Source organism: Egretta garzetta, unplaced genomic scaffold (genome assembly GCF_000687185.1).
Source record: "Egretta garzetta isolate BGI_Z169 unplaced genomic scaffold, ASM68718v1 scaffold32, whole genome shotgun sequence".
NCBI classification, from domain to species: Eukaryota; Metazoa; Chordata; class Aves; order Pelecaniformes; family Ardeidae; genus Egretta; species Egretta garzetta.
Genome location: NW_009259035.1, coordinates 2241605 through 2253580, shown reverse-complemented (window position 1 = coordinate 2253580; position 11976 = coordinate 2241605). Strand labels below are relative to the sequence as shown.

The following is an 11976-nucleotide window of genomic DNA, read 5'->3' as shown; positions in this document are numbered from 1 at the left end:
AGTCTTCCCATAACAATCTAAGGCAGGGTGGCCCTACAAGTGGTCCTCAGAACAGCTTCAATCTGGAGGATAAGCATTCCCATGGGGAGATGGGGGGGCTGAGAATCCACCCCTCCTTGCCACAGCCTGACACAGAGACCTGCAGTCCACCCAGCACCAGCTGCTCACTTCCCTCTTCCAGATGGTTACAGTGGCAGTGGACTTTTTGTGCTGAGCCCCACACAGCTGGCGCAGCCTCCTTCTTCCCTTCTTGTACGGTAGCCCTCTGACACTACAGCAAATCAAGACACAAGTAAAAATCAGGCAATCTGCAATCATGTGATTAAAGAAATATGTTGGGTAGGTAATTAATCTTTACTAGGAACAGGAATGTGCTGAGACACTTGGAGCTGACCATACTGCAGGAGCTCTTCAGAAACAAGCAGCAAAACATGGAAGAGACAATACTGGCATATCCAATTTTATTTCCGTCTTTTGGTGAGACAAACAAAGTAGTTACTTTCCTGCTGGTTCAGGCAAAACTGTACTTCAGTTTGGTCTCACTAGTGCAGGCACAGGGGGCCGCTGTTTTTGGACAGAGCCAGCTTATCCTCAGGCGTACCAAAACACAGATTTTGTACTGCTAGTGTACAGACTGGAGAGTCGTGTCTATGACATTACTCACCCAGATGTGTCACAACCATTGCAGCAGAGTCTGGCTACTGGTGGTGAAATATCCTAAATGCCATCCAAACCACTTCCAGTACTCGTCCTTGCTCATAAATAACTCAATTCTAGGACATCTACCAAGATTGTTGCAAAAGTTTTGTATTGCAAGCAATACAAATTATACCAAACCAGGTGGTTTTGCAGAGCACCCTCACTGAGGATGTCCTTGCCTCTCTTCCTGACTGTGTATGAGCTGGCCAGATCATGCCCAGCTGTTACAGAGAAATCTGTCAGTCTAGTGCTGCTGAGGTCTTGAGACAGTAACTTCTGAGTATAATTTTATAATGTGTGGTCATAGTAGTTTGGGGGGAAGAACATTCAGGCCACATTAAAAATTAAATATTGCTATGAAAAATTCTGAATGCAAAGCGTTCCCAAGCCATAAATTTTTCCTTTCTCTTGCTTTGGGCAAATAAGAGTCAGATGGTTTAGGAAATGAACTTTTTCTTTGCCAGGAACTACCAGCAGAGCTCTGGAAAGAGAACTCCACACAGTCGTGTGATGGTAAATCTAGACTGGTAGGTGGGAACTAAAAAAGCCTTTCATAAAAGGGTCTACTTATTGCCAGGGAAATGTTGAACTGGATCTTCACAAAGATATTTCAGTAATGCCCACAGTTATCTTCAGATTCCCATCCAGCCTTTTCACGGACTGCTGCATTAAGGCAAACTATTTCCATGAGAAATTTTAGTTCGGTGAGCAGAATGCTGAAGCACGTTGTACAGTGCCACTTGAATCTGCACTGATGGAGCATATGGACTTAGAAACACAACAGTAATTCTTTTCACAGAAAATAACATCCATCCCATAATGACTGAAATAAAGCAATTTAGGACTGTGATGACTGGGGTCACAGCACAGGCAACGGGACATGAGGAAATGTTTTTCTTTTCAGATAATAGTTTTTCTGCACTCTTAATTGAAGTTATTTTTCACTCATATTTACCAAGCATCCACAACATTTTGCTCGTATTTACCAAGCATCCATGTATTTACCAAGTGTGAAAGGAAAGCAGAAAAGGAAGGAAAACAGCTGATTGTGCTGACTGTATCATATTCCCAAAATACAAAAGCTTTGTTAAGAACAAGGCAGCCTCTCTGCTAATTGGCCTCTGCTTATCATAAACAAGAAGTAAATCCAAGAAACAGGAAAAAGATCACAGAAAGGAAACGATAATGAGATTGAGACTACTGTTTTTACAGTCTGCTGAGGGATGGTTTTGCCTGAACTTGACCTTGGAGTTAAATCAAATTCAGACATAGCTTTATCTACAATAAATTAACCCTTGAGGCACAGCTTTGTTTAACAGCAGTTGGGGAGTCTGCTCCATTTGCTAGAACTAAGAGAAACTGTGAAGAGGTTTGAGTTAAGTTAGGCTTTTCAGAGTAAGAGGCAAATGCCCTAGATCTCCGCTGAGCAGGTAATCTCTGTGTAACTTCCATGTCTTCTTACAATAGTATGGTTTTGCTGTCCTTTCTGGCTGAGGCTGCCCCACTGCCTAGAATTTTTTTTTTCCTCGCTGAAGGGCATCCAAAGACATTATGTCCATATTCTCTGCTTGGGGTAAAGATGCCAAGAGGTTCAGTTAGGAAAGGATTTCCTACTGTAGTACATATCCTATTTTTAATTAATCTTTCACAACTTAGTAGTGTAGATGAGTTAAAGAGAGAGATTTTATAAAATAAATTCAAGGCTTAAATTGCAGCTATTAAAAGCAGAGAATAAACTGAATGCATTTGCTGTTTACACTCAACATGGTAGGAGTGGGGATAGCCGTTAATGCTGAGTTTTGCTACTCCTCAGGAGGCAAGGAGCCAGAAGCTCTTTTGGGAAATAGACAGCCAATGCTGTACAAACAAATCTTCGAACAAATAATGAAGCTCTGTCAGTATCTACTGGGATGTTGTTTAGAAGCAAATCAAATATTTAGCAATTTAATGGTCTCCTTATGGAAAGAGGTGACCCCAGTGGTTCAGTCTGGAAATGACTGAACAGGAAGTAACTTACCAACATGTTCTCAGTATTTAGTTATCAGTAACTGCTTCTCAGGAAGCCCTGGGAGACTGGAAGAGCCTGGGAATCTACTAAACCACCCTTGCTTGCACAGGGGCAGACTGGTTGTCAGTCTACATCTATTACTGGCTTAGCGCTCTCAGTCTGACAGTGATAAAAGCGATGAGCACCCCCAGTAGCCTGGATGCAAGGAGTGCCAGGGAGCAGAGGGAGAGAGGCAGCCCCACTGGGACCAGCAGCCAGGAGCTGAGGGTGACAGCAGGGCTGGTGCCTCGCCTGGAGGGGGTGACAAGCAGAGTACGGCAGGCTGATCATGGCAACCTGGGTTAGTCACGGCCCAGCATGACTGAAAAGGCCTGGGATTTTGGCTTGAGCTGAAACAGGCAACCCAGGGCCATGGGCAGGGTGTACAGTGTGGGGGCTAGGTCAGGATGCCCAGGGCAATTAAGGCCGTCTGTGCACTCAGGGCCCTGGCAGGGAATTCAGGTATTAAGTAAGTGCTGTGTAGGGTGTTTGTGGTGCAAAAATGCACAAAGATTCACCCACAGTGCTCTTGGGCAAAAAGAAAGGAGGAGAGGTGCCTCAGCTGTGCTCTCTGATTGGGGTGGGGACAAGATTGTCGAGGCTGATCTGAGCTACTTGGACTCTGGCAATTCTGCTTCTCCATTAAGCAGAGATATCCAATACTTCCAGTGTGATGAGTTCAGGGTCACTAAATTAAAAACAACAAACCCGTTCAATCTTCCTGTTAGTCTAAAGAGCAAATACACAAAATTGAAGTGTATGTGATCAAACTGAGCCACAAAAACCATCAAATTTCTGCAATTAGAACACAAGATGCAAAACCTTTAAATAGGTTAATTTCACTGCAGGCTTGAATGACAAAGCAACAGCGGAAACTTGCATTTCCGTTAGGAGTCAGAAATTGTGTGAAAACAGAATCAGAAATAAGACCTTGCCAAAACAAGAATGAAAAGAAGTTACATGTCTCACATGGATGTACTGTTTTAAATACATAAATAACACAGTTGCACTCTCAGTTATTCATGTTGGTGGGAGGGTGGCATAATCTGAATAAAGCAAAACCACAACTAATGCAAGACATGCAACAAGAGAGTGCCTTCACCTTTGAAAAGCATGGCAGCCTCTAGGTTCTCCAGAGAACAGACACAGCACTAAATGGCAACAGGAAAATGGGAATTGAGCTAAGCTGCCCTCGCACTGCATCAAGCATTTCTGCAGTAGAACTGTGCAATGGAAGGTAGGACCAGACATAATCCATAACGAAGACTAATGAAGAGTTTACTCTATATTTTTTCTTTAAAAGCTGTCATCTCCCCTATGTTAGCTACTTGAAGCTGTCTTCAGACCATCGCTTTTTTTAAATCACCCTAGGCTGCCATTACAGTTAGTATCAGGTAAAGTGTTAGATGTTTCATCCCTCATACATGTATTGCAGCCTCTAGCTGACATAAACCTTTTCTTTTGTTCATTCCACAGCATGGGAATTCTCCAAAACTGTATGTCCCTGCATACATAATGCACACTCACATTGTTTCCCATTGATTTCAAATGACTGCTGAGGAAAGTATTACCTCAGGGCCAAATCCTGTACACATTAAAGCCAATTAAAATGCCAGCCTGTTAGAGTAGGATAAAATATTGAAAATGTTTTCATCAATGAGAATTGTCATTCACCTCTTTCTAGAATTTTGCTCCAACCTTTTTGAATTGAAAAAGATGATCTAAGATCAAATTCATTTTATAATTAGGCCATTATGCCTTAGGATTTCTTCTAGAAACTTTAGTAGAGCTGGCACATATCTCTGGATGGTTTCCTGGAACTTAGAGAGAAAAAGCTTTCCTAGAGAAGTAAAATCTACCCAAGCAGAAGATGGATACTGGTCAATTAGGATAATGGTCTTACTCCTTTAACTTACAGAAATGTAATGTATGACTTCGTAAGGCATGAAATATCATTGAGTGCAAAAGCTCATTACTGATGGAAAAGTCTGCATAAGCATTGCTATGTAGAAACCTTGCTTAAAAACAGGGCTTTTCAACATCTGCAAAGATCGGCACTTTCTGAAAGAGCGAACATACATCCAATGTTATCAGGCAACCTATTTGTTAAAATTCAGCATGAGATAAATAATAAGTAGGAAAGACGTTAATTCATTAATGTGGAGTAAAAAACAGAGTAGGGGATGGCTTCCTGTGCTCCAGGCAGGTAGCACCAGTGACATTTTCTAACAAAGTAGAAGACTCGGAAAGGATCAAAGGCATCACATCTCATTTTCCCTTAGCTTTAATTGTGAACAAGAGTTTTGAATTTCCATCTTGTGCAGTGGCAAGAACAGGCAGAAAAGAGAAATAACTGAGAAAGGATTGTCACTTCTAATTAACAGAATAATAAAATTATTTTTTTAGTAAGAATCTGGCAAATCTCTGTGCATTTTTAAGTATGACTGCCTGCTGGAATAGCTGTGTCCCCTCTCTAACGGCAAAGATAACCAAGGACTGAAATCCTTCAGTGGAGATGGCTTCCAGCAGAAGCCAAACTACTCATGGGATTGAGGCTTTAGAAAGGATCTTTTCGATTGATTACTGAAAAGTGCTGTACCTAGAACAGGAGGAGACGAAGGGATAAAGGGGGAAAAGGGAGGGAAGAGGCATGGAGAAGGAGAGGGAAAGGGAGATTTGCCCATGGTCTTAGCACATGAGTAAGAGTGGTAGCTCTTATTACCCCTACACCTGCTTACAATAGTAAGAAATATAATTTCAGAAATATTCATAAGTTTAAGAATGCTTTACAGCAAAGATTTAGTATCTGGACACCTATCTGTCATTTAGGAATCTGTCTCACTTATTTTAACGTGAAATAGAGTCCTCTGAAGATTTCTAGTCACTTAGCCACTCTTCATTTTCTGTATTTTCCCAGAAATGATAGTTCCATAAAACATTAGATTGTGCTATTGATTTTCATTCAAGTCTGATTCCAAAAGTCATACCTCAGAGTTTGTATTTCTGTGAATTTATCCATATGAATTCATTTCATATGATGACATCTGAATTTAAGTTCAGAAGCAAATCACACTCAAAATGTCCTTTTTAAGAATGGCAGTTCCTACGCAAGCTGTTCTCCAGATGGACTTGAGTCAAGCTTGCTTTACTGGCAGGGCTCCTGATTCTGCAAGAACACACTGGTGTAATTGTAACTGCACTAATAATCTCAATGAAGTACTGAAGGAGGTGGAAAAAGCCCCATTACAGTCATTTGGTGTACACGCTTGCTTCAGGTTTTTGATACTTTTCATATCCACCAACACTAAAAGTATTGATGCAACCCCAGATTTCTATCCCAGCTTGCACGGGTTTTTTTGGTTTGTTTTATTTTTTTTTTTTACTGAAATGGCTAATTGAGATGCAGGCACAAAACTCATGTAGTTTAGAATTTGTCTAAATTGTCAGTTACGTTTGAAAGGTCAGGTTCTCAGCTGGGTGTGTGTGCATGCATATATATCATAAACTAATCAGATGTGAATTTACTAAGGAAAATTAAATGGATCTTATAGATGTCTTAGTGCAGAGTCTTCTCATAAGAAAAATAAATTCTCTTGTAAGCAAGAGACTAGAGTAACCTCAAGTTCCTCTGAAACACTCCTTATAGCATTCTTTGGACTTTTTATTCACCCTCAGTCAAGCTCTTCCACCTCAGTTCATAACAATGGTTATGTAAGACTTTATTACAAAGACCGTAATTTTTAGCAGAGTGAAACACATTACCTGAATCTATAGCATTATCTGTGTTTCTCTGACTTCGGCTTGCCAGGCTCATGGTGACGTTCATTGCCCCTTTTTTCACTGGAGCTGGTTTCTTTATAACTGGTTTCACCTGTTTCTGAAGTTTGGTGATGTTATTCATTGCACTTGCCACTGATATGTCAACACGCTGCGTTAAATTTGTCAAGATAGCTCCTGCTTTTATTTCAAGCACAGATTCAATGAGCTCTTTGAGGCCTCTCTGCAGCAGGGGAATATCTGGCTGAGCAAGTTTAATTAGCACAGGTATACTCGCGTTCATTTTTTGGATGCTGCTGTTGGTATCCTGACACAGCCCCCAGGCCTCATGAGCAGTCTTGTTCAGAAGTGGAATGCTATTTGAGAATCGGATTGACTTGGCTTCCAGGGCCTTGATCCTGGAACTCAGTGTCTGGAGCTGAAGTGAGACCACTTGTTCTTTCTCTGTCAAGGCAGCTTTGGTTTTTTTCAGCGAGACACAGTTTTGTGCCAAAAACTTGGAAATTTTTGACTCCACACTCAGAAGGCGAACCTCGTGGTCCTTTGACTCCTCCACAGAGTCAAAGAGTTTTTCCTCCAGGCGGCTGATATCTTGCTTTTGGTTGTCCACTTTTGACGATGTTTCATTTAAAATATAGAAAAATCTTCTGAAATTGTGGAGGATAATTTTGTCAGACTCCTCGTAGGGAAGATCAGACAGGGATGGAGCTACTTGTGAAGTGAATTCATACTTCTTGCCAATAAGCAGCGTCCAGAGGGATTCATTCAACTGTTGGAACTGGGGAATGAAAGCCAGGAGTCCGTCCAGTTTCTCGGCTCTGCCACAGCAGACTTCAGTCTCATTTCTTAGAGCATGTAGCATATCTTTCTGTACATAGTTATCTTGGATAGAATCAATAGCGTTGTTTATTACTATCATGGTCTTGTTTAATCCATCTTCTATTTCCATGGAGCATTCATTAACACGAGTCTCAAACAGTTCCTGATAAGCCTGAGATTCATTTTTAAGTCCTTCCTGAGTTTTGGAAAGCTCCTTAATTGCAAAACTCATTCTGTTAATAACAGTCGTGAGGTTCTCAAGCTTCTCATTTATTGCTTCAGCTTGGATTTGCTGTTCATACTCTGAAGTCAGACTAAAAGGTACCCCTTGTTCAATCAAGGGTTGCAGGATCTCCATATCATAGCACAAATCATTAATTTGCTCATTCATTTTGTCCATCTTATTGTCCAATGGAAGGACTAGGTCAGAGAAACTTTTGTTTAGGACAAGCACATTCTCTTGGGTTGCTGCCAGCTGTGTTTGGAAATCCCTTCTGCTCTCTGACAACATGTCATCACAGACTCCCAGAACAGAGTCTCTCTGAATTTCCAGTGCAACACTGAGATTGCTGATCTTGCTATCCTGGACTCTTAAGTCATCATAGATTTGCAGCAGCATCATGCCTTGTTTGTTCACTTTCTCACGCAGTGTGAACATGTACTCTGTAACATTGTACTCTGTGGCTTTTTCTGCTGAAGGGAGGTTTTGGCTTGAAGACTGTTCAGCTGATAACAGTTGTTCATGAGCATCTTTGATTTCAGTAAGAGTCCTATTTAAAGATTCATAATAAATTACACTTCTTGACTGTTGATGCTCCAAGTTATCTTCCAAGGATTTCTGCTTTTCCTGTAAAGCTTTCATAGGCTTGTGACAAGTGAGAGTCATTTCCTCTTTCATCTGCACCATATGACTCTTTAGCTCCAGAATGTCAAGATTTGTTGGTCCACTGTCTTTCTCTTGAGCAAATTTTTGTTGGGTTTCATTCAGATGCTTGACTAAATCTTTCGTATTTTCAAGATCATTTGACAAACTAGACACAGTCTTGAAAATCTGAGCCGTGCTCTCTTGCATTTCACCTTGAAATACTTTAAACTGTTCTCTGACAATGTCTTTGACTAATTCATTAATACTTCTGGATTTGAGACCTTTGGGGAAAAGGAGAAATATGGAAACAATCAAACCAATTGTGACAGCAACATTCAAGTTTTTTCCACAATTTGAGCAAGCACAGTGCTGTTCAGAAGTGAAATACACACAACCCCACCTCAATTTACCCACCCATAGAGCAAAATTTAAAGCTGAGGAATGTAGAGGACGACTGATAGTGTTTGAAGACTAATCCCTGTTTCTACTGAAACCAATGGGAGTTTTGCTATTATTTTGAAAGGGAAGACTCAAGACTCTGCATATGTGGTATCAACTTTGATCTCTTAGCTAAGCTGTTTCTGAACACTGAAATGAGGATGTCTGTGTGCTTTTGTGGCTCATAAGAAAATGATGTGTTCTTTCTCTACTGGGAAAGCAAGGAAAAAACACCTGCTTTATCAGCATTATGGTCAAGAAGTGGTGAAAGCAGAGATTATTACCTTGCTGTTGTATTGTATGTGGTAAGTGATCACACAACACACAATAGTGGAAAAGAAACAAAATAAAAATTGTAGCCTTATTGAATATCTGAAGTTAGGTAATGTGACCACTGCTGCAAAAGGCAGGCAGTTTAAAGGCACAAACCTTCAGTTAGTCTTGCATACTACAGCTCTTTAAATAGCTCCTAGGAATACTGATCCTGAAAAGCACTAGGCAGAGGTGAATGTGTAGGAATTCTGCTCCTGTGAGTAACATCAAAATATATCTCCCATATAGCCTTAGATCGGTTAGGACAGTCATAATATAGTGTTCATCAAGAGTGCTGCATAACATAGCTGAATTAATTAGACTAGTAGTTCAGCTCTGGTGTGAGATTAGAAGGATTTTTTTAATTTATTCTCCAAAGGTAACCCCTCTGTCCAGCTAAAGCAGTGAAGCATTCTTTGCACTTTTTTTCTAAACCCTATGAACACTTGCAGCCAGCTTGTGATAGAATGGTTAAATCCTTCAACCTCTGCAATGCCTTGATGACCATCAGTTCTCTAATTAAAACTGTATTGATAAAAGTAGAAATTCTTCTGTTGCCTTCCTCTATTCTCCTCTCAATTACTTCTATAGCCTGGATTTTGTCGCTTCATCTCTAAAACAGCAAGGCATGTTCTGAAACCTTATTTGAAAGTACATTCTCAGCAAGAGCAGCAAAATGGCAGGAAATCAGACCCATGAAACCCAGTGCAATATCGGGCTCTGGGGTGCAAAAGGATTCCAATTAAAAATGGTTTTGTTCAGCAAGCTAGAGAGATGCACAATGCTTTTTCCATTCAGGATTCATCTGAGTTGTGTGTGTGCTTCCAGCCGGAATCAGAGATAAAATAGTTGATAATATTTCCTTTTTATTAACTATAAATGAGTCTCAGTCTTCATTATGTCTAGTAAAATGGACAGTAAACACCTCTGATGCCTAGGGGAGAAAACTGTCACTTGTTCACCTAGTGGTTTTTTTCAAGGCAGGAAATAATAGGCAGGTGCAACAAGTTTGCTAGCCTAGAAAAAAGCCACTTCAGAAACAAGAGCATGGTTTCCTAAGCAATAAACTCAGTTACCGTCGACTGTGGTCACAGATGATACAGCAAATTTTACACGAAGTATAAAAAACAACAAAGTGATAATACTGAGACTGCCTCTACTATTTTACTTTTTACCACCTGAACAGCAAGTAAATGACCAGACAGATGTATACACATGAATGTGCACATGAACATGCACACTTACACACACAGCTTTGTCAGTGAACTTCAGTGAAGGGAAAACAGTAACATAAGGCACCCAAGAATGAGGGTGTCCTGGCAGTGGAGAAGAACCAAGATATGAATGCAGAGTAAAATAACTGACATGTAGAGAAACCATTGTAACTGATGATTTGGTCAGGTTACTTTATGATGCTGAAAAATGTTCTGTGCTTTAAGAGACACAATGAGCTGCGAAGAAAAGTTTAATGGCTGTCAAAGAAACAAGGTTACTCCTCACCTTCTGTGAGGAATTAATTAAATTGCTTTATCTCAGCAACAAATCCTGATAACAAACCATCCTGTTGCAAGACGTCTTCCACATTACCTATACCAGCCTTTTCTTTCTGTGACAGCAAGAAACTTCCAGCCTCGCTTTCTCCCATTCCTACTCTATTTAGGTGGATCATGGGTGTTGTGTATGGAGTTCAGCTCTGATTTCCAGGTGTTCTTGTAATCAAGGGGGTGGAACCTGATAAAAGACAGCTGTGAGTTTCTCTCCCTTAGTTGCTGGCTAGGACAACTAGGTACCTGGTAAGGAAGTGCTATCCCAAAATTCAGCAGGGGCTGCGGGAGCATGCTTCTCCACAGAAAGACCCGACCCAAACTTGTGTTGGAGGTGACAACTGGGTATATTCTTAAGCTTGATCTGAGAATACGCATGAGTACATTCACGGATGTAACTCAATTTCTCTGTTGCTCATTTTGAAATAGAAAGGTCCAAACTACCTGTGAACACTAAAGATGTCTTGCAATTTTTATGAGGTTATAAATTTTAATTTTAACTCCCTGGCTGAAATCCAAAGTGTGTAATTACTTTGTGTCAACATATACTCTCTTTGCAGTTTCAATTATTTGAAGAATAATACGCAAAATAAATGTATGCACACAAGAGACTGAGTTAAGGTTATGTATATCCAGCTGTAAATGACATTTCTGACTTGGAAGCGATTAGCACTCTATTCTCAAGTTCGTTTTTAGAGGAGTGTATGCTTTAATAATGAAGAGGAAAGGAGTCTATAAAGAAGCTTGATATGAAGTGAAAGGAGGAAGAAAGAATAGCAAGTAGTAAGAAGAGTTTATTAAATTAAAGGGAGAACACCAAATTATTTTCTCTAAGTAAGAAGTAGGAATGGTCTCCTGAGTACTGAAAACAAATTAAAAAATGCACAACAGGTTTCACTAATCAAATTAGAGGACTATATCAGTTAGTCCAGTGAGTGTTGCCCTGTATCAATAGATGACAAATTTGCGGGACCAAAATCTGTTTACAGATGAAACCAAGAAATAAAGACTTTGTAAACTGAAATGAATTGTTTTTTCACAGAAACAGACCTCACTCCTAACAAACACGGATACAAAGCTGGGCAGCCATTAGCATTTCTGTGATAAGAAAAAAGGTCATTAATGGATATGAGCAAAGGACCTGGGTGCCATGGGAGAAAAATGGAAAAGCAGGGGAAGAAGGACTAAGTCTGAATAGCATGAAGAAATTCCAGACTTAACTGTGCTTTGAAAGCACGTTGCTTCAGGATGGCAGTGGGGAAAGCTGTGTTTTGCTTCAAGTGAGCTTCTAAGACTAATTTTTAGCAAGTCTGATGTGCCTATACTGCACACTTATACCAAGTTAGAGGACAGCATGGAAACTCCTTCCAGCTCCTGCTACTTTAGGATGCTCTTTGCCCACTTGGAATATGACTGACTGATATTCCCTGGACAGAAACTGCAGTTGCCCTTTGACATTACATATACAAGCCAAC

General features: G+C 40.4%; 1 protein-coding gene across 1 annotated transcript in view; it reads right to left on the bottom strand.

The window, feature by feature from the left end:
- Nucleotides 1–11976, bottom strand: part of MMRN1 (multimerin 1) — a 45704-nt gene that overhangs the window by 2555 nt on the left and 31173 nt on the right. Inside the window, exon 6 of the mRNA XM_009634845.1 lies at nucleotides 6509–8488. Within this exon, the coding sequence (XP_009633140.1) occupies nucleotides 6509–8488 (1980 nt within the window). The remainder of the gene's footprint in view (nucleotides 1–6508; nucleotides 8489–11976) is intronic.